Here is a 20,246-nt window from a genome sequence, read left to right as displayed (position 1 = left end):
TCTTCCTGAGTTTTCAAATGTATGCATGTTTCTTATGAGAAGGGGAAATTGATGTTTCAAACATTATTCATAGATTAAGCTTTTAATGAACATGAACTTCCTTTTTTTTCTTTCTTGGTCATTTAGTTTTAACAAAGATTGACAACTACACTGTGCTGGATTGCTCCCTGATCAGTCCTCCAGAAATCACTGAGAACCACCTTGACTTGAACTTGAAGGTAACTATCATTCTAGAGCACCCCTTTGGCTATGGGGAATATGTGAAGGGCAAAAATTATGTGCAGAAGAAAATGTGCAAGTGTGATTGTCAAGCAATTTCATTTCCTATAGTACCTGCCTCATGCTTGCACCCTTTCAAAAGACTCCCAAACTCTTTCTTGATGGACAAATGACTATTTTCCTTGTACTTATGTCTGTCTTCTTAGTGAGGAATATCAAGATATTTTACCTCTTCCCTCCTGGAAAACATTTGAGGCTAGTAGCCTGCAAGTAGAATGACCACATTTATTAGGACTGAACACATCAGGAGGTACTGAGGAGAGGCTCAGTGGGTACAGACCTTGCCACATAAGCATGGGGATCTGGGTTCAGTCTCCCAAAGCCCAGGTGGTAAAGACCAGGCAGAGATAGAACAATCCCTGGGGTTCATTGGCCAGCCAGCTAAATGTATCCTCAAGCTCCAGGTTCAATGAGAGACCCTAACTCAAAAAATAAGGTGGAGAGTGATTAGGGAAGACATCCAACATCAACCTCTGGACTACACATACACATTTGCACGTACGTGCACTCACATGCACCTGCATACACACACACAGGTACCCACACATACATGTGAACACGGCACACACTCACACATGCATGAGGAACCTAACACATCAATGGGTTGTACAGATTAGCAGATTTTACTGAAGCTGCTGATCTCTACTGAAATAAATATATAGAAATAGTAGTTACTGATCCTGGAAAAGCATCATTTTGCTTATGTTTAATCTTATCCAAATTAATATCACAGTCTTTTTGTTCTGAGACAGGGTTCTCTGTATAGCTCCGACTGTCTTGGAACTCACTGTGTAGACCAGGCTGGCCTCAAACTCACAGAAATCCACCTGCCTCTGCCTCTGCCTCCCAAATGCTGGGATTAAAAACATGCATCACTACACCCAAAATATTACAGTTTTTTGAATGAAAATTGGTTTATATTTCCTTCATTCACAGTCTTTCAAATCAATTAAGTGCTGTTCAAGACAGTTCTTTTAAATAGTGCTTAATACCTAATAAGACCAGGATTGACCACGTCTCAAAAACTCTTAATTGGGGGCTGGAGAGATGGCTCAGCGGTTAAGAGCATTGCATTCTCTTCGAAAGGACCGGAGTTCGATTCCCAGCAACCACATGGTGGCTCACAACCATCTGTAATGAGGTCTGATGTCCTCTTCTGGCCTGCAGGAATATATGCAAACAGAATATTGTATCCATAATAAATAAATGTTTATAAAAATATTGTCTGCATTCTTTTTGTTTGTTTGTTTGTTTGTTTATTTGAGATAGGGTTTCTCTATATAGCCTTGGCTGTCCTGGAACTCACTCTGTAGACCAGGCTAGCCTCAAACTCCCCAATATCTGTCTGTCTCTGCCTCACAAGTGTGCCACCATCTGGTTCATACTTCTTAAATATTAGGATTCTCTGTAACATAATAATGCATCCACCCAAGTACACTATATAGCCCNCACGTACTGGCTTTGTGGGAGCCTAGGCAGTTTGGATGCTCACCTTACTAGACCTGGATGGAGGTGGGTGGTCCTTGGACTTCCCACAGGGCAGGGAACCCTGATTGCTCTCCGGGCTGATGAGGGAGGGGGACTTGATCAGGGGAGGGGGAGGGAAATGGGAGGCGGTGGCGGGGAGGAGGCAGAAATCTTTAATAAATAAATAAAGAAGCTTCTGGGATTTTCTTTATCCAGACTTGAAAGGTCCCAGCTTCTTTTCTGATACATTTGCATTTTCACCTGATAATTGGTCTTCATTTTTGCTTCCCACAGGGTGCGTTCTACCCAGTGGAAAGCCTCGTTGACCCACCCTTCCTACCAGCCCCCTTGGAGCTCCCACAGAGCGGGGACTCCATGCTATACATTGGCATCTCCGAGTATTTCTTTAAATCTGCATCCTTTGCACACTATGTATCTGGGGCTCTTGGTATCACGCTGTCCACCAAGGAGGTAAGTAAAGCCTTGAGGTGGGGGCTGGGGCCACCATATTTAATATATTTTTTAATAAGTGTCTCTTTATAAACTCTTTGTCACAGTTTTGATTCCTTGGTCTTTTTAAACCATCACTCCTAAAAAACATAGTGAATGAAGGTTTATAGAATGAGTGTTGTTCTTATTTTGGAGAGGGGATTGTTGGGTTTCCAATTCCTCTGATTTAGTCTTCTTCATGATGTCTAGCCACTATTCTAGAATACAAAGATATAAATATCTCTCCACCACTCATCATCTGACTTTTTGTCAATTCAGCCTACTTCTATGCATTGGTTTCTTCATCTGAAAAAGGGGGCTGAGAGTCCCACACTCTTAGGGTCATAGCAGTCACTAAAGGGTTTAAACACATATGGCTTCTAAAACAACCTCAGTACAGAGTAAGTGCTCTATAACTGTTGCTTCTGGGTTACTTCATCACCACCACCACCACCACCATCACCACCATCACCACCACCATCACCACCATCATAACCACCACCACCACTACCACCACCACCGCCACCATCACCACCACTACCACCACCACCATCATAACCACCAGTACCACCAACACCACTACCACCATCTTCATCCTTGTCCTCATTATACTGGTATTGTACCAGTATAAGGATTTCTCCTATTGGTAATTACAACTGATTTACACCAGCAAACAGTAGTGGTACAGATATTTATTGATTATCTCTGCCATGTTACCTCTCTTTTATCACAAGAACACCTTCTCTGGATAGTCAGCAAAAAGCACCCAGTTTATTTATTTTTAAATGATTCATCTTATTTCATGTACATTGGTGTTTTGCCTGCATGTATGTCTGTGTGATGGTATCCAGTCACCTGTAACTGCAGTTAGAGACAGTTGTGAGCTGACACATGGGTGCTGGGAACTGAACCTGGGTTCTCCAGAAGTGCAGTCAGTGGTCCTAACCACTGAGCAATCTCTCTATTTCTCAAAAGTACTCATTTTAAATCTTTGCTTTCTGTGTGTTATAATTGTACACATTGCTGTCATGGTGAGGACAGCAGCACTAGACTCAAAGGAAATGCTCGCCAGGTTAATTATTTAAGCAGCTCATGCTCTGGAGAGCTCTGAAAATGAAAACAATAACTTGAGACTTACTGCTAATGACTGTAGAGTGCTTGCAGAAAGATCGTGCATCTATGAGACAGTGTTCTCCAGTGAAGAAGGGATTTCTCTAAAGGCATATGACTTTGGGCAAGTCTCTTGCCTTTTCTGGGCATCAGGTTCCCTAAGGTTGAGCTATAAGATGAGACTACCCAAACATTTTGTGGCTCCACCTCTTCACAGTTCACATTAGAGAGAATTCTACATTTTACTCAAAAAGACAACCCAGAGAAAATTTGCAGTAAGGGGCTGGAGAGATGGCTAAGTAGTTAAGGCCACTGGCTGCCCTTCCAGAGGACCGGGTTTCAATTCCCAGCACCCGCATGGTGGCTCATAACCATCTGTAACTATAGTTGCATGGGATCTGATGTCCTCTGCTGGTATACAAATGTACATGCAGATAAAACACCCATAGATAGATAGATAGATAGATAGATAGATAGATAGATAGATAGATAGACAGATAGATAGATATTGCATAAATGAATAATTCTTTTTAAAAACTCTTGCATTGACACAGTGCTTCTTTTCTATCTTAGATTTCCAACTATTTCAATCAAAATACCCAAGGAATTGGCAGTCTGCTGTCCAAGGTAAGTGCTCAAGTTTTGGTCCTCAGCGATGGGTGTATTGTCATTGAAGTCACTTCCAGGAGACTCTTAGATTCTCTACATTCTCTTTTCATCTAAGCATAAGTCAATCCATATTTATAAACTTTTTTTTCTTTTCCTGCTTCTCTTTTCTTCCTTTTCCTCCCCACCCTCCTTCTTCTCTTTCATTTCTTGAAAATGTCTTAATATGTAACATGGGTAAACTTGCAATCCTCCTGCTTCAGACTCCCATGTGCTAGGATTAAAGGTATATACCACCATACTTGGTCATCTTTCTGTCCTACAAGATTTTTCTCTTCCTAATCATATATCCAGAAATATTTCCTAAATAAAGCCCATTAAAGTACAACTAAAGTGTTGTAAATTCATAAAATAATCAATCCATAAAATTCCACCACTCTTAAAATAATTTGCTTAAATATAAAAATGATGGGCTTGAATGGAATATTTAATCCTTAAATTACATCATTCATTCATTTATTCATTTACTTATAGGCAAGGTCTCACCATGTAGCTCAGGATAAACTGGAACTCTGTATTTAACCCAGGCTAGTCTTTAATTTTTAATCCTCCTGAGTCTTTTTCCCAAGTGCTGGGATTACACATGACTTTAATAAGACAATTATTAATATCAGCCCTTCATAGCATTCTAGGTATCAATCACAAGGAACTTACAGGCTTAAGTTAGAAGAGCAAGCTGCTTCAGAGAAAGGCACTCAAGGTTGGCAGATCTTGGCTTAAATTTCAGTCTACAGCTTATTCTGTGAGAACTGTGAGCAAAGCACTTGGCCTGTCCACAACTCAACCTCCATTGTAAAACAGCACTCCTGCCAGATGGTGGTGTACGCCTTCAATCCCAGCACTTGGGAGGCAGAGGCAGGTAGATCTCTGAGTTCAAGACCAGCCTGGTCTATAGTTCCAGAACAGCCAGGGCTACATAGAGAAAGCCTGTCTTGAAAAACCAAGTAAATGAATAAATAATAAAAATAAAACAGCGCGGCTTATAGAACCTGCCTTGGAGTTGTATGAAGAGTAGATAAGAGATAATAAAGTAACCGTTATTCCCAGTAAAGAGGTGTTTTCTGTTTTAACCGCATGTTGCTAGATTTAGCACAAACCACTCCAGGCCTGTGCATTCCCCTCATCAGCTCCTGACTCTCTATCTCTGTTTCTCTCCCCGAATGGGACAGATTGCAGAGATCTACGTCCTATCCCAGCCATTCATGCTGCAGATCATGGCCATGGGGCCTCCTGTGATCAACTTACACCCCAACAATTTCAGCCTGGAGTTCCCTGCTTCTGTCATCATGCTCACAGAACGGCAGAACTCCACCATCGAGCCCATCGTCTCCATGGACTTTGTGAGTCTGGGGATGCAGGAGGGCAGCCTCTGGGTACCAGTCCTGTTCTTGCTGGGAATCACTGGCCAGCAGCTTTTAGATGTTTGGAGTGAAGGGTGATTTCTAAATTAAGAGTAGATACTGGGGCTGCCAGAAACAGACCCACCTGCCCATATACAGAAGTGCCCCTATATGGAGATAGAAGAACTCATGAGCCTGTGTATAAAATACCTCACTGACCTCTATTTCCCAGGTTCCCTTCCATTTACATTAGAGAGCTGTAATAAAGTCAATTTTCCCTGACCAATGAAAAGTTAAAAACAGTACAATGAAGCCAAACAAAATTACACACATGAAGGAGAAGAGTGGTTAGGGAAAGCAACATTAAAGAGGGGGCTGACGATATGGCTCAGTGGTAGAATACTTGCTTAGCATGCGTAAGACCCTGGGTTTAATCCACAGCCCTGCCAAAAAAAATTAATTTAAAAGAAACACTCAAACAAGAAACTCTTACACTCATCTTCCTTCTCTGCAAGATTGTATTTCCCCCACATTTGGACCAAGCTGACCTTGAACCTCCTCCTTCTTCAATCATCCAAATGCTAGAATACACTCAGGCTGCCCTGTCCATAGGTAGAGATACATCTTTGCAACATTTCCCGAATAAGAGAAACGCTGGGCTTGGGATGTTTCCGCTGTCCTCCTGTCATGGAACTATTATACCTGTGGTCCGTATCAGCCCCTCACTTCAGTAACAAGGGCTTTCTCATCTTCAGATCGCTAGCACCAGTGTTGGCCTGGCTATTTTGGGACAAAAACTGATCTGCTCCTTGTCGCTGAACAGGTAAGTCAAATCAATTGATTTGACTGCTGGAAACCTCGGTAACACATTAGTGAGCCTTCCCCAAAGACAAAGTGGCCATTGAGAAAACAAATGTTTTCCCACTGTGGGACTGTGAGTCAGCGCAGCACTCAGCCCCTGACAGAACAGATTATTTCAAAGGCTGAACTCAGTAAAAGAAAATTACGCTTCTGTTTTTTCTCTTCCTTCCAATGAGAGCAATGGTAAGATAAAATAGAAACAAGGTCATTGTAAAGATAATTCTAGCCGGGCGATGGTGGTGCATGCTTTAATCCCAGCACTCGGGAGGCAGAGGCAGGCGGATCTCTGTGAGTTCGAGACCAGCCTGGTCTACAGAACTAGTTCCAGGACAGGCTCCAAAGCCACAGGGAAACCCTGTCTCAAAAAACTAAAACTAAAAAAAAAAAAAAAAAAAAGATAATTCTATCAGCACCCATTCCGGTGATGGCTAAAATTTCTCTTGATGACTCATAGAAGAGTATATTGAATGGGTTATGGCAAGAAGAGGGGGCATCCTTTCTCATTGGCCTTATGGCCATGGTCAAGTCTTATCTTAGGGTTAGTATTGCTGTGATAAAGCAGCATGACCAAAAGCAACTCAGGAAAGAAAGGTTTTGTTTGGCTTACATATCCTAAGTTACAATCTGTTGAGGGAAGTCAAGGCAGGAATTCAAACTGGGCAGTAACATGGTGTCTTAGTCTAATCTGGGTAGGAATCACTACATTGTTTAGAGCCACTGCTAAAGAGAAAGGCAGCTCTTCTAGTTCCGGAACCATGAGGAAGGGCAGAGGTGGTGTTTCCGTGGGAAAACTCCTTACTGAATACACATGAAGACCTGAGTTTGAATCTCTGACACCTGGTGGGCGTGGTGGTGCACAGTTTAACCTCAGTGCTGAAGGGCAAAAACAGGCAGATCCTGGGGACTTGCTGGCCAACCAGACTAGCCAAAACTAGCTAGTAGGAGACCTTGTCTCAGATAGATAGATAGATAGATAGATAGATAGATAGATAGATAGATAGATAGATAGATAGATAGAGGATGGATAGGTAGGTAGGTAGGTAGATAGATGATAGATAGACAGACAGACAGATAGATGATGGATGGATGTATAGGTAGGTAGGTAGATGATAGATCGATGGTAGATAGATGGTAGATAGATGATAGATAGATAGATAGATAGATAGATAGATAGATAGATAGATAGATAGATAGATGATAGATAGACAGACAGACAGATAAGTAAAATATTGAGGGAGACATCTGGCATGGACTCCAGGCCTTTACTGGTGCACACACAGATAAGCACAACACACATACACATACACATACACACAAGGCTTTAAAAAAAATACATGAAGAATGTCAGGGTAGAAACTGAAGGAGTCTGAAGGTGGTTCCTGCAGAAGATGCTGTATTAAATTCAGACATTGAGCCGGTTTGGGGCAAGGTTTGTGGGTCAGGTCTCACTTGGCCAAACAGCCAGAGAACAGCTTAGTAAGGCTGCCCAGGCTGGACTGAGAGGCAGTCTTGTCCTCAGCTGTGGGAGCAGCAGCCCCGCCTCCCAACAGCATTGCCCCTCCTTCCTCTAGGACTCAGCCTGTGGCCTTTCAGGCCAAGCCGGTTTGGTTTTTGGCCTTGTCACAGAGAGTTATCACAAGGGAAGGGCACCATTGGGGAATCCAGGAGACAGACATCAAAGGAGAAGAGCCAGGCAATAGTGTCTCCAGATAAACTCCCAGCGTGCCATGGCCTTCCCACCCACTCTGGCTGAACTGCTTAGCCTTGGCTGTGCAGATAAGAAATGCAGAAATCACAGGCAAACCCAAGGGGGTGTCATTATGAGCAGGCCTAGCTGGGTTGAGGTGCCAGCACTGCCGTTTATTGGTTGTGTAAGTCTCAGGCAGGCAAGTTAGCTAACCTCTCTGGATCTCTGTTTCCTTCTCCATAAAACGATGCTCTGATAAAACCTGCTTCAGGGGTTTGTGGCATTGCAGGTCCTTAAGTGTACACTGTCTGTTTGCTGCCCAAAGAATGCTGGCTGTAACTATCACTTGACATTTCTGTCTAGTCCCAGCAATCCGAAAGGAAATGTTCAATTACACAAACTCTCTCTCTCCTCTGTGTGTCCTTCTGTCTGTCTCTGTCTCTCTCTGCTAGGGCTCAGACTCAAGTGTTCTCACTCTCAGCTACCCCTGTAGCCCCTACAATGTCATTTCACGAGTGTCCTTATTGAGAGAACCCCACACTCCTATGTGGGGGTCGCCGTCCTCTACTTCCCTTTATTGTTGAACTTTAAAGCCTCCTAGGTCCTTCACCCAGCACAGCACCCCTTTTACTTCATTTACATCTTTCTCCTTTTAGTCTTCTCTCATACATTACATCCCCGACTGCAGTTTCCTCTCCCTCCCTCTCTCGCAGTTCCTCCCACCCTACTCTCTTTTCTCCCAGTTACATTCCTCCTCCATCCCCCTCCCCCAAAGGAGCAGGCCTCCCAGGGGTATCCAACAAATATGGCCTAATAAGTTACAATAAGATAAGGTGCAAACCCTCCTATCAAGGCTGGGTGAGGCAACGCAGTAGGAGGAAAAGGGCCACGAGGGGGCGCTCACACCTGACACTCCCTAGATGACCAGGAACCAGAGGCAGGACAGCACAGAGACCCAGGAGAGAACCAAATACAACTTCAGTGGGCACTGGAGGTGACTTGAGGGTCACGGAGCTTAGATAACTTACTCTCAAGGTCACAGAGCTGTCCAAAGGCCACAGAACAACCTGAACCTGTTTTCAAGGCCATGGGTGTTTACCTACAGTGTTACCTTACCTTTGGCACAGGGATGAACTAAGGCGTAGAAAATGGCACCTAGACCTGGAACTTAGGAAATAAATGTGGCTGTCTGGATCAGGACACTCATGAACCTGGTGCCATGCAGAACTAGAAAAGACAATAAACCATTTCTCAGTACTAAGCATTGAAAATCCAAAGAAAAGACACAGAACAGAGTGTCCTGGATAGAAAAGGCACACAACCCTGTTCTCACTGCTGGCACCAAGTAGAGGAATGGACAAAAGAAGTGGACAGTTAGGGATGCTACTAACAAGCCCGACCTCTCTGGGAATGTCTAGTCAGTGTGTGCAGTCAGGTTGATCTGGATCGGATTCTGTTACCTGGTAGCTGTGCGAACCTGAAGCAAGCTCTTCAAGCTTTAAGTATCAGTTTCCTCATCAGACAGACACCACACCTCTCACCTCTGCATAGATCTGGTGGACAAGTGGGTGGGGTGATGGATAAGAAGCCCTTGGCACAAAGCCTAGCCATTGGCTACCAGTCCTGGTAGTTAGTTCTCTCTTCCCATCCCAGAATCCAAGTTTGACCACGTAAGGTGGGGAAAGTGGTCCCCAGAGACGTGACAAGTCAGAGCAGCCTTAAAAGTGATATAGCATTGGCCAGGTGGTGGTGGTGCATGCCTTTAATCCCAGCACACGGGAGGGAGAGACAGGCAGATCTCTGTCAGTTCGAGGCCAGCTGGTCTACACAGTGAACTCCGGGACAGGCTCCAAAGTTACACAGAAAAACTCTGTCTCAAAAAAAAAAAAAAAAAAAAAAAGCTGAAAAGCTGTAGCACTGGCCCTCTACATCATAAAGCAGGTTCCCAGTATTCTGTCATGGAGCCTCCTCAGCTAAATAGAGTTGAGTTTGGAGCCATCTATAGCACATAGTAGGTGTTTTATAGATCCATAGACCATGTTAAATGATACTCTCTCTTTCCTGGTCTTCATTCAGAAAACTTAATTCTAACCCTCAATCTACAAAGCTCAAGGCAGTCAGGGCCAGAGGAGATAGCTCAGTCAATGAAGTGCTTGCTGCACAAACAGGAGTACCTGAGTCTGGATCCCCAGAACTAACATAAATAGCTAGTGAGGTGCTGAGACAGATGTCTGTAACCCCGGAGCAGAGGAGGCAGACAGGAGGATCCCCAGAGCTTCACGGTCAGACAGGGAGTTCAGGGATTGGTGAGAGACCCTGCCTCAAAACATAAGGTGGAGAGTGATTGAGAGTGACCTCTGACCCTCACACGTAAGGACACATGCACAAATACATACACACCTGCACACACATATGGGAATGTGTACACAATACCCAAAACACCTTGAGGTAATCAAACATACGTTATTGTTTCTTTATCCATCAACACACACACACACACACATGCACTCACGCACACACGCATGCACACACACCACAACCCCTCCCAAGCAATGTAGTCAGAAAATACACATGCAGCCAATTACTAACTCACCTCCTCGCAGGTGGGGCGGGTAAATATTTCCCAACATGTGCCATCAGGAACACATATCCAGAGAGAATGCATCTGTGGTTTTCATCATGAGGGTGCTTTTGGACTGTTGGCAAAGGAGGAAACTCTAAACAGAAAATTTACAGGCTGCCGGAGGAACTCCCGTGAAAACACTGGGGAATCCTTACCCGCTAAGTGAGTAGTTCTTCCACGAAACCTTTAACTAAAGGCCAAACCCACAGCCTGCTAGGTGATTTGTGTTGTTCTGTTTTGGTTTGGTTTAGTTTACTTTTAGGTTCAAGGGCAATTCTACCAGAGTTTAAAAGGAAGACCCTCAAGCATACAACCTGAAAATCTCAACAGTTACCCACAGGAGGAAAAGGGAAAAGTCATGCTGTTTGATCTCTGCTAGGAGATCAGCCCTGGAGAAGCAGAAGCAGGCAAAAAAAGGGGAAGAAAGACTCAGACAAAGAGTGAAGGAAAGCACCATACTCTGACTTCGAAAGCTCTTCAACTGCTGTCCTGGCTTTCAAATCCCCAACCCTAGCTGCTCCTCCCCCTTCCCTATCTTCCTAAGACTTTCTTTAGAATGTCTTCAACCTCAAAAGGACTCCCACCCCCCGGATTCCAGTTAGCACTTCCTACCCATCCCCTCTGTCTTCTGCTCTTTCTCTCTACATCCAGTCAGTAAGGATTTCTTGAGCACATATTTCATGCCTTGTACTGCTCTTGGTCCAGAGAACAGAGAGAAGGACAATGGTCCCTGCCTGACCTTGGAGAGGAAAGGATAAACAAGCAATTAGTGGGTATGAATGTTCACTCTTGAGGTGCCTATGGAATGCTTTCCTCAAAGTACAACTTGCTGTGCCCCACGACGGTCGTCCCCCACTCCATGCTCTCTCACACACATACACCCTTGTAAACCCACAAAAGAACACCGGCGTCTGCACTACTTTGCATCCTCCTCTACAATTTTAAATTAAATTCTTCGCACGGCCAATGCATGGCTGAGCATTGGATGAGCCCCTGAGAAGCTCTTGGCTCTCAGTCGTCTCTCCACACTGCAACCATCATCTTTCATCTTCAATACCTTCCGTGGACTCTTTGCTTCCAGACTCAAGATCAAATTCCACATAGTGGGGTCGCTGCGTCTGCCTCTCCAGCGCCATTTTGCTGTGTCCTCACTGTGGCTCTGTCCCCTCAAGGGGCCACTGTCAGGCCCCCTTCCTTCTCCTGCTTTTCATTTTAAATGCTATCCATCCTCCCCGTTTCAGCTTAAGGAGACTTTCCTTGGGAGCCTTCATGCATCTACCAAGTCAGGTCAAGTGCCTCTGTCACAAGACTCGATGACTCGTTTCTTCCCTTCAGAGCATTTACCTCAATTTGAAATTAAACTTTAATTGTCGGGATTCTTTGATAATGCCCCCACCTCCCACCAGGCTGTGAACTCCCTGAGAACTCTGAGTCTGATTTTGTCCACAGTCATCTCCAGCACCTGCCCCTTAACTGACATGGGTTAGGTGCTCATGAAACATCTTCTGGATGGACCCATAAAGTCATGCTTAGTGCTGGGATATACTGAGAAATGTACTCAATGCCTAGATACAGTCACTAAGACTGGATCTCAGTCCTTGAAAAGTTCATGGTTACAAACTGAAACAGAAATAAGACATAAGGCATTGGGTTGTAGGGCTGATTGTCCTTGTCTCTCTTGGCATGCATGGGGTTGGAGGGATGACCTTTTTACGACCTTGCACTTCACTTTCCCTCTTGGCTTTTGCTGTATCAATTTCACCATATTGACCCAGGTCACGTATGACATTTCATCATGCTTAAGAGTTTGCAGTTTTACTCTGGCTTTCAATCTAGGAAATAAACTTTCTCTAAAACTTTTTGAATGGACTGTATTCTCCATGTACCTGCAGGATGATAGAACTCAGTGCCACAGGCACACTAAGTGGGCTTTGCCACTATGCCTCACCCCCAGGCAAGACGCAATATTGTTTGTCTTCAAGGAAGACAATCTTTTGATTTTACGTCCTTCCCACCAGCTCTGTGGCCCTGCAGTAAGAGTTTGTTCTTCGTAGCTGCACTATAACTATCAGATGAGGGAGTCGAACAGAAGATAGTTCAAAAGCCAAAGTCAGGCTCACCTCATGGTCCAAGCTGGGATTGTCTTTTTCAGAACCGGGCCAGTGGTTTTGTCTGCCAGTGTCTCTGCAGCCAGAGACAAGAATCCACTTGTAAAGGAGGCTGCGGGCATGCGAGAGATCTCATTACAGATGGTTGCTCGGACCTTTGGAAGAGTAGCCAGTGCTCTTCTGAGCCTTCTCTCCAGCGCATAAATTTAGCCTTCTTTTAAAAAAATTTTTTTTAGATTTATTTAATGTATATGAGTGTGTTGCCTGAATATCTACGCACCATGGGCCTAATGCCTAGGGAGGTCAGATGGGGTCATTGAATGCATGTAACTACAGTTACAAATGGTTGTGTCTCTATGTGGGGAGATGGGGAACTGAACCCTGGTCCTCTGCAAGAGAAATACTCTTAACTGCTGATCCATCTCTCCGCCCCTATAAATCTACCTCCCTGTAACCTCTTCCTGTTTCCTTTCAGGTTCCGCCTCACTTTGCCAGAGAACAGACATAGAGATGTGAAGGTAGGGAATGCAAGCTCAGGGTACCCTGGAAAGGGCACGAGAAACAGAATTCTGTTGGGTTGCAACCTGTGTATGCGCTTTTCTGTGTCTCTGAGTCCTGAATTTCTCCACAGTTTTAGCTTTGGATTTTTTTTTCTTGTTCACGTGTTTGGTGGATTTTGAGGCACGGGAGACTGAACCTGGGGCCTTTGTGGTATTCATTTATGAAACCCATTAGCTTAGCAATATACTTTTACTCATATTGCAAGGCTTTGAAAAGAATTGGAAAGACTGTGTGAGATACTAGAAAAATGGCATTCTTTAAACGATCCTCTAGTGTTAAATTTAAGTGGTATTCAGGCCACATCCAGCTTGGGAGTGGACATGTTATCTTAGCTCTTTTTCTGTTGCTGTCATAAACACCATGGCCAAAAGCAATTTATAAAAGAAAGGTTTGTAGCCAGGCTATGGTGGCACATGCCTTTAACCCCAGCACTTGGGAGACAGAGAGAGGTGGATCTCTGTGAGTTCAAGGCCAGCTTGGTCTACAAAAACTAGTTTCAGGACAGACTCCAAAGCTACAGAGAAACCCTGTCTCAAAAAACCAAAAAAGAAAAAGAAAGATTTATTTTGGTTTGTGGTTCTGGAGGGGGAGTCCATAATGACAGGTAGCAGGCACATGAAGTGGGTCCATATCCCCACACACACAGGAAGTAGAGTGGATAAACAAGAAGTCGGGTGACGCTACAGACGCTCAAGGCCCACCCCCAGTGACATACATCCTCCAGCAAGGGAAAAGGTTAAATGTTTCCATAACCTCCGAATGGCACTGCCAACTGGGGACCAAGTGTTCAGATACATGAGCCTATGGGAGACTTTTCTCATTTAAATCCCTACACTCCCCAACAAGTAACAGGAATGTCTGTATTCCTAGACGTCAAGAAGGTCAGCCAAGTCCATGGCTTCCTTTGCTCACAAACGGTCCTATCATAGAATGTGGAAGCACGTTGTCAGACTTCCTGGGTAGAGCTCTGCCCAGCGCATGCTTGGCTGGACATGACCGGACGTGAACTTTCATTCTTAACGTCAGTCTTTCATGTACAACTTCTTACCGAGCCTAGCAATGCTCAAGACTAAGGTTCCCCGTTGTGGCATTAACATTCTGTGTAGTGATTCTCCTCTAGGGTCCACTTAGTCCTTTAGGGACCTCTGCTATTGTGGCCTGGAATGGGGAGGAGAGCGATACAGGAATAGATGTTAGAGATGTTTCTGAGCTTCCCATAGCACGCCAGCCAGTACCCAGACAAACAAGCAAATCCATCCCAAAATATCAATAGCACTTCTATTTGGAACCCAGGTTTAGAATGTGTGAGAATAAATATATGCTTTTGCAACCAGTTGAGGGTACAAATAGTGAACAAATATATACATTTCATGCACTGAAAATAATATAGAAGAAAAGAACAGGCCATTGGAGCAGGGATGGAGGTAGGGATCACTCAGGGCTGTTGAGAGAATCTGCTGAAGCCCAATTCACTCAACATATCTACAGTATGATAGGTGGCAGATAGGAAGTAAATAGTGGCCATTCTTCCTGCACTTAAAATAACTGATTTGTCTACGTAGATGGAGAATACACATAATGGTTTCATACCTTAACTCTGAGGCCAGGCTGCAAGAGTGAAGTCCCACCTACTGGCTGTGTGTTCTTAGACAGGTCACTTAGCCTCTTATCGTGGCCACATCCAACCAAAAGGTGGCAGTAAGACAGGACCAGATCTGGGGATGTTAGTCAGGTCAGCGAATTTAGCTGAGGCCCAAACAGATGTTTCACTTCAGGGAGAATTCTGATATTAAGAGTCAGGAGCTAGCTTGCACCTGCAGGGGGGAAAAGTCTAGTCATAACTTTCTATCTAGCTGAGTTCTGGAGACCTGCACACCCAAACCAGGCTTGATGCTCTCAGGAAGCCTTGACTTGGCAACTGATAAAGTCTCCTTTTTCATTTTAGGTCGTGAGGTTTGAGAATATCCTCTCTTCCATTCTTCACTTTGGAGTCCTCCCTCTGGCCAATAGTAAGGAATCCTTTAAATCATGATGGGATTGGCCACACTCTCAGTTGTGTGTGGAACTTTTCTACCCTGATGCCTGGATGTCTAGAGTGCTTTTGTGGATTTGGCTCAGAGCCAGAAGTTTGCAGTGTTCAGCAATAAGAGCTGAAGCAACCAGTTAGCAGGATTATGATCGCTAACAACACTGTTTACACATTCAGCAAGCAAGGCTAACTTGGCTTGAGTTAGTGAAATAGAACTCTTTCCTTAGACAGTTATGTCTCCTTCAGGTTAACTAGAAACAATATTAGGCTCCGTAGGACTACTGTCTGGGAAGATACACTTTAATGAATGACAATCCTGGTTCTCTCCCCCATCCAGAATGACTTACAAGCCAAAGCATCTGGAGTTTTTATAGTAGACCTAAAATGTTCCCAAGTCTATGAATTAGAAATTTTCAAAATAGGGGACTGGATTAATAGTTGGCAACTATCTTGAAAGCACAAAAACCTGAATTCAATCCTCCAGGAAGTCCCCTCCCCCCCCCTTTTTTTTAAAATGCCGGGCACAATGGTACATGCTTATAATCTCAGTGCTGATGGAAGCAGAGACAGTTGGATCTCTTGGATTCACTGGCCAGCCTAGCCTACTTGGGAGTTTCACGTCAATGAGACACCATCTCAAAAGCAACAAAAAACCAAGGTAGTGGATGGAAGTGAGGAATGACACTGTGGTTATCCTCTGTCCTCCACACAGGTGCACACACACACACACACACACACAAATACACCCCACTATTATAAATATATATATACATGTATACATATGTGTGTGTAAATACGTGTGTACACATATACATATATACACACTATCTTTTATGACTATGTAGAAAATGAAAGGCATAGTCAGGCACGGTTAGTACTTAAATGGGAGGAAATGGACAATGTTTAGTTTAGTTTGGTATCCAAATACACATAATTACAGGTATTTTTTATTGAATATAAATTAATTACTAATTCATCCAGCAAAATGCTAGGGACATGTTACTGTGAATTAAAACAAGACCAGGAACAATGATAAGATAAACTATTAAAAAGCTTCTAGTTCCACCTCTTTTTCCCAAAAAAAAAAAAAAAATCAGTTCCCACGCCTGATTACCTTACACCTTTTTTCTACATTCCAGCAAAACTGCAGCAAGGGTTTCCTCTCCCCAACCCCTACAACATCTCATTCGTCAATTCAGACATTAAAGTTCTGGAGGTAAGGTTCCTATTCTCCTCACTATTGATTTTCACAGTAGAACAAGCTTCCTGTTTTGTTCGTTACTTATTTTTAAAAAATACATTTACTTTATTTCATGTGGATATGTGTGTTCATGAGTGTGTGTATGTATGCCATGTTCCTGCTGGTACCACATCAGATCCCCTGGAACTAGAGTAACAGTCAATCATGACTCAAACACTGTAGGTATTAGAAACCTAGCCCAGGTCCTCTGTAAGAACAAGGTGTCCTCTTATCCACACAGCTGTCTCCCATCATTATGTTTTATTTTGCTTTCCTTAGACTTTTACCAGCCCAAGGAGTTTTATAAACAGAACATCCAGCTATTAAAGCTTATAATTAACAATGAAAAATTTAAAAGTCAGACCAAGTCTGATTTCACTTTGAAGTCACATTTAAATCACTCCATAGTATAAGAAAAATACTTTTAAAAGTATTTTATTTCACCAGACAAGCTGTAAGGCTGACATCATTAATCCCATTTATCTAAGAAAGTAGACCCAAAGAAGTTTAGTATCTTGGGTAGAAAGGAAAACGCTGCTATGTTAGTTAGAAGTTAGCATCTCTCTTTGCTGTGACTTAATGTCTGACAGGATACAATGTAAGAAAGGGTTTATTTTGGCTTACATTTCAAAGGGGTACAGTCTACCACAGCAGGGAAAGGTGTGGCAAATGTTAGGGTCTGAGAGAAGCCTCCAAGGAAAGACCAATAGCCACATATGCAAGAGCGCTTTATTAATCCCAACATCGGGGTGGCACATGGCGACCCCCCAAAAAAGGTCACAAGCTCCTTTTAAGTGGAGTTAGAGGAATTCCAGAGAGGAGGAATTAGTCTGGGGGTGATTGATGGGAGATTCTAGTGGTTAGGGACCTTCCAGCAACAGGGTAGGGAAAGCTAACTTTAGTTATCAGGAGACTAGGTGGCAGAAGGTGGGGGGAGCAAAGGGGCTTTGGGGGCCTACTTAGCCAGAAGAAGGGGCCCTGGGATGTCTGCTGAGTTAGCAGAAGGCTGTGGGGCGCCTGCTGATTGGTTGCTCCTAAACTGTAGTTTTCCTGAGGACTGACTGTTTAGCTCTGTCCCATGCTAGTGAACCAGCTAGTCTCTGTGGGGCTACTAGTAGAGTCTGATCTGCCCCGCCCTCCCCCGCCCCCAAGCCCTCTCAGTAGCAGTTAGAAGGGATACAGTCCTCCATGACAGCAGCGAAAGATGGGGCTACAGAAACAGAGAGACCTGGTAGAATACAGTGTCCAGGAAATCCCCTAAGCTATAAGACCTCAAGACACTTTCTTCAGCAAGAGCTCACCTCCTAGGTTCAACAACCTTCCAAAGCAGTGTCACTGGCTGGTTTCTAAATATATGAGGCTGAAGGATTAAAACCATCACAACAAAGAACCCTATGGATCTTAGGATTTCAGCCGTTTTCAGAACTGGGCCCTAGTGAACGCTGTTTCCTGGGAGACTGTTACTAAGTAACTTCACAAAACTGCCGCCCCTTCTTTTCTGCGTGTTGTATTTTGGAAAGTAGAAACAGGTTTCAGAAAGCATCTCCCACTTGGCCACTACTCCAAGCTCACTCTTCCCCACCAGATTTCCTCTTTTCCACTCCCTAAGTCACATCTTGCGACAGTGATTCAGAATAGCCCTTCACATCAGGAGCCTTCACGTAGGGTACAGGGGCAGGGAAAGGCTTGATGCCTTAGGGCCCACCAAAGAAATTTTCCTCCCACAGGAAAACCCAAATACGCCTTTGGTTTATTATTGTCTTCATTCTGTATACTTTTCAGGGTTTCCTTTTGATTTCTACTGACCTGGCGCATGAAACAGTCTCTAAACAACAGCCAAATCTCCACACCTGGGGAGGTCTGAACCTGCTAAACCGACCATGGAGAGAACAGCCAACCCACTGATTGCCGGTTCACAATTCAACCCAGGAAGTAAACAACATTCCGTCCCATGGGAACTGTAAACCTGGAAGATGAAGGCCCTGCACCCTGGGTATTCAAGCCCTTGTGAAACAGTTTCTCTCTGGAGTCCTAAGAGACCTAGAATAAGGCTGACCAAGTTAAAGGGCTGAACAGGGACAAGGCAGGGGGAGGGGGATATATGTATGTCAGCATATGTAGCATGTTGTGTGCCTGTGTTTATAACCTGTGGATAAGAGTGAGGTTTGTAGATCTGAACAGGTGGCTAAGGAACTTGTCTGCATGTGCACTGGTAGGTGTGTGTGTGTGTGTGTGTGTGTGTGTGTGTGTGTGAGTGTGTCTAAATCATGTCTGCTCTTTAGAGACTGCCTTCTTTAGTTGGATTGTATGTTTTATGTTTACTATGACTGTCCTGTGCTTAATTAAAATTGTTTTCTATCAATGTCAGTCTCTGTGTGTGAAAACTCCCGTCCTGAATTTATTTTAATAAAATATGACAGAAAATGGCAAAGGCTGATGTTCCACAAATATCAATATTAAAAAGGAGTTGCTAGCCTCTTAAATCTTCCTGTGGTCAGTCATCCTGTGTTGTTTGTTTAAGTCTGGGGCGTCCTCTCAGGGATGGAAGAAAAGTGGCAGAGTGGCCTACGAAAGCTAGACACTTCACAGCTGCCATCAGTGTTATTCATCATCTGGGTGAGACGGAATGGGGAACAGGATGGGACAGCCAGGATGGCTAAGTGAAAACGCACAGAAACCACACCCTCTGTTTGTACGCTGCTTGGGTTCTTGGGTAATGGAAGAGTACTGTTAAGTGCTTAAAGCCCTGGCCTGGTGACTCCTCCAGCTTCATTCCTGTGATCTTCACAACCTCTCTGTGTAGAATTATTGTTGGGACCATTTGGAGTCCTGGCCTCCAGCTGCTCTTTCCTTCTGATTTGAGCTACTAAAAGCTGTGTCAAAGTTGTTTACCAGCTCTGCTTCACGAGCACGTGTTGCCTTGACCTTGAGGATCAGAGGACAAGGTTTTCACCTGTTGGCCAACCTGACTGTTGGGTAGATAAGCCTCCACGGTGCTATTGAATAAAGGGCTGCTTACCAGTGACTAGAGGTCCACGTCTCTGTCTCTCTGTCTGTCTGTCATTGTGTGTTTCAATTCCACAAAGCTCGGGAACTGTATGGTAGTGCATAGAGCACAGACAGGCTTGGTGTGTGGCAATTATGATCCCACTACATCGATGAGAACACAGAGATTAAGAGGAATTTATCACACAAAGGTTGGTAACGGCATAGGTGGAAATCGAGCCTTCCTGATAGCTACTGTGCTTTTTCTTCACAGGAAATAGGACTAGAAACAAATCAATCAAACCCTGTGTTTAAAGGCACATCACAGAGGGCTTACTCCAAACTAAGTTAGCCACTGGGCATTGGTGGCGCACGCCTTTAATCCCAGCACTTGTGAGGCAGAGGCAGAGACAGGTGGATCCTGGCCTACAAGAGTTAGTTCCAAGACAGGCTCCAAAGCTACAGAGAAACCCTGTCTCGAAAAACCAAAATAAATAAATAAGTAAATAAACAAATGAATGAATGAATGAAAAAGAAAAAACAAAGTTAGCCTAAGAAACCCCAATGGTTCACAGCAACTCTAATGTATTCACCTTTGCAGGGCATTGCTGGCTATATCAGATGCCTTCATAAGCGTTTGTAGAAATAAAAGATACGTTGTAGTCATATGCTTCTTTGGAATGCTCTTTTTGTAACGGAAAATGTTTGTTGTACGTCCACAGTTCCATTCTGAAACATTACAATGGTCAAATGTGCTGTTCATTAGTATTTTATCTTGCTCAGCTACTTCATAACGGGGCT

At 44.0% G+C, this 20,246-nt stretch overlaps 1 protein-coding gene across 1 annotated transcript in view; it reads left to right on the top strand.

The window, feature by feature from the left end:
* The window catches only part of Bpifc (BPI fold containing family C), a 40,697-nt gene extending 21,863 nt beyond the window's left edge, over nt 1-18,834 (top strand). Inside the window, exons 8-16 of the mRNA XM_050145759.1 lie at nt 127-218; nt 2,041-2,217; nt 3,919-3,972; nt 5,181-5,351; nt 6,107-6,174; nt 13,106-13,148; nt 15,137-15,200; nt 16,360-16,436; nt 18,243-18,834. Coding sequence (XP_050001716.1) covers nt 127-218; nt 2,041-2,217; nt 3,919-3,972; nt 5,181-5,351; nt 6,107-6,174; nt 13,106-13,148; nt 15,137-15,200; nt 16,360-16,436; nt 18,243-18,365 — 869 coding nt within the window. The 3' untranslated portion in view covers nt 18,366-18,834. The remainder of the gene's footprint in view (nt 1-126; nt 219-2,040; nt 2,218-3,918; nt 3,973-5,180; nt 5,352-6,106; nt 6,175-13,105; nt 13,149-15,136; nt 15,201-16,359; nt 16,437-18,242) is intronic.
* Nucleotides 18,835-20,246: the final 1,412 nt, after the last annotated feature.

Source organism: Alexandromys fortis, unplaced genomic scaffold (assembly GCF_014885135.2).
Source record: "Alexandromys fortis isolate MF-2015 unplaced genomic scaffold, M_Fortis_MF-2015_v1.1 scaffold_50, whole genome shotgun sequence".
In the NCBI taxonomy this organism is placed as follows: Eukaryota; Metazoa; Chordata; class Mammalia; order Rodentia; family Cricetidae; genus Alexandromys; species Alexandromys fortis.
This window is presented reverse-complemented; position numbering and strand designations above follow the sequence as displayed.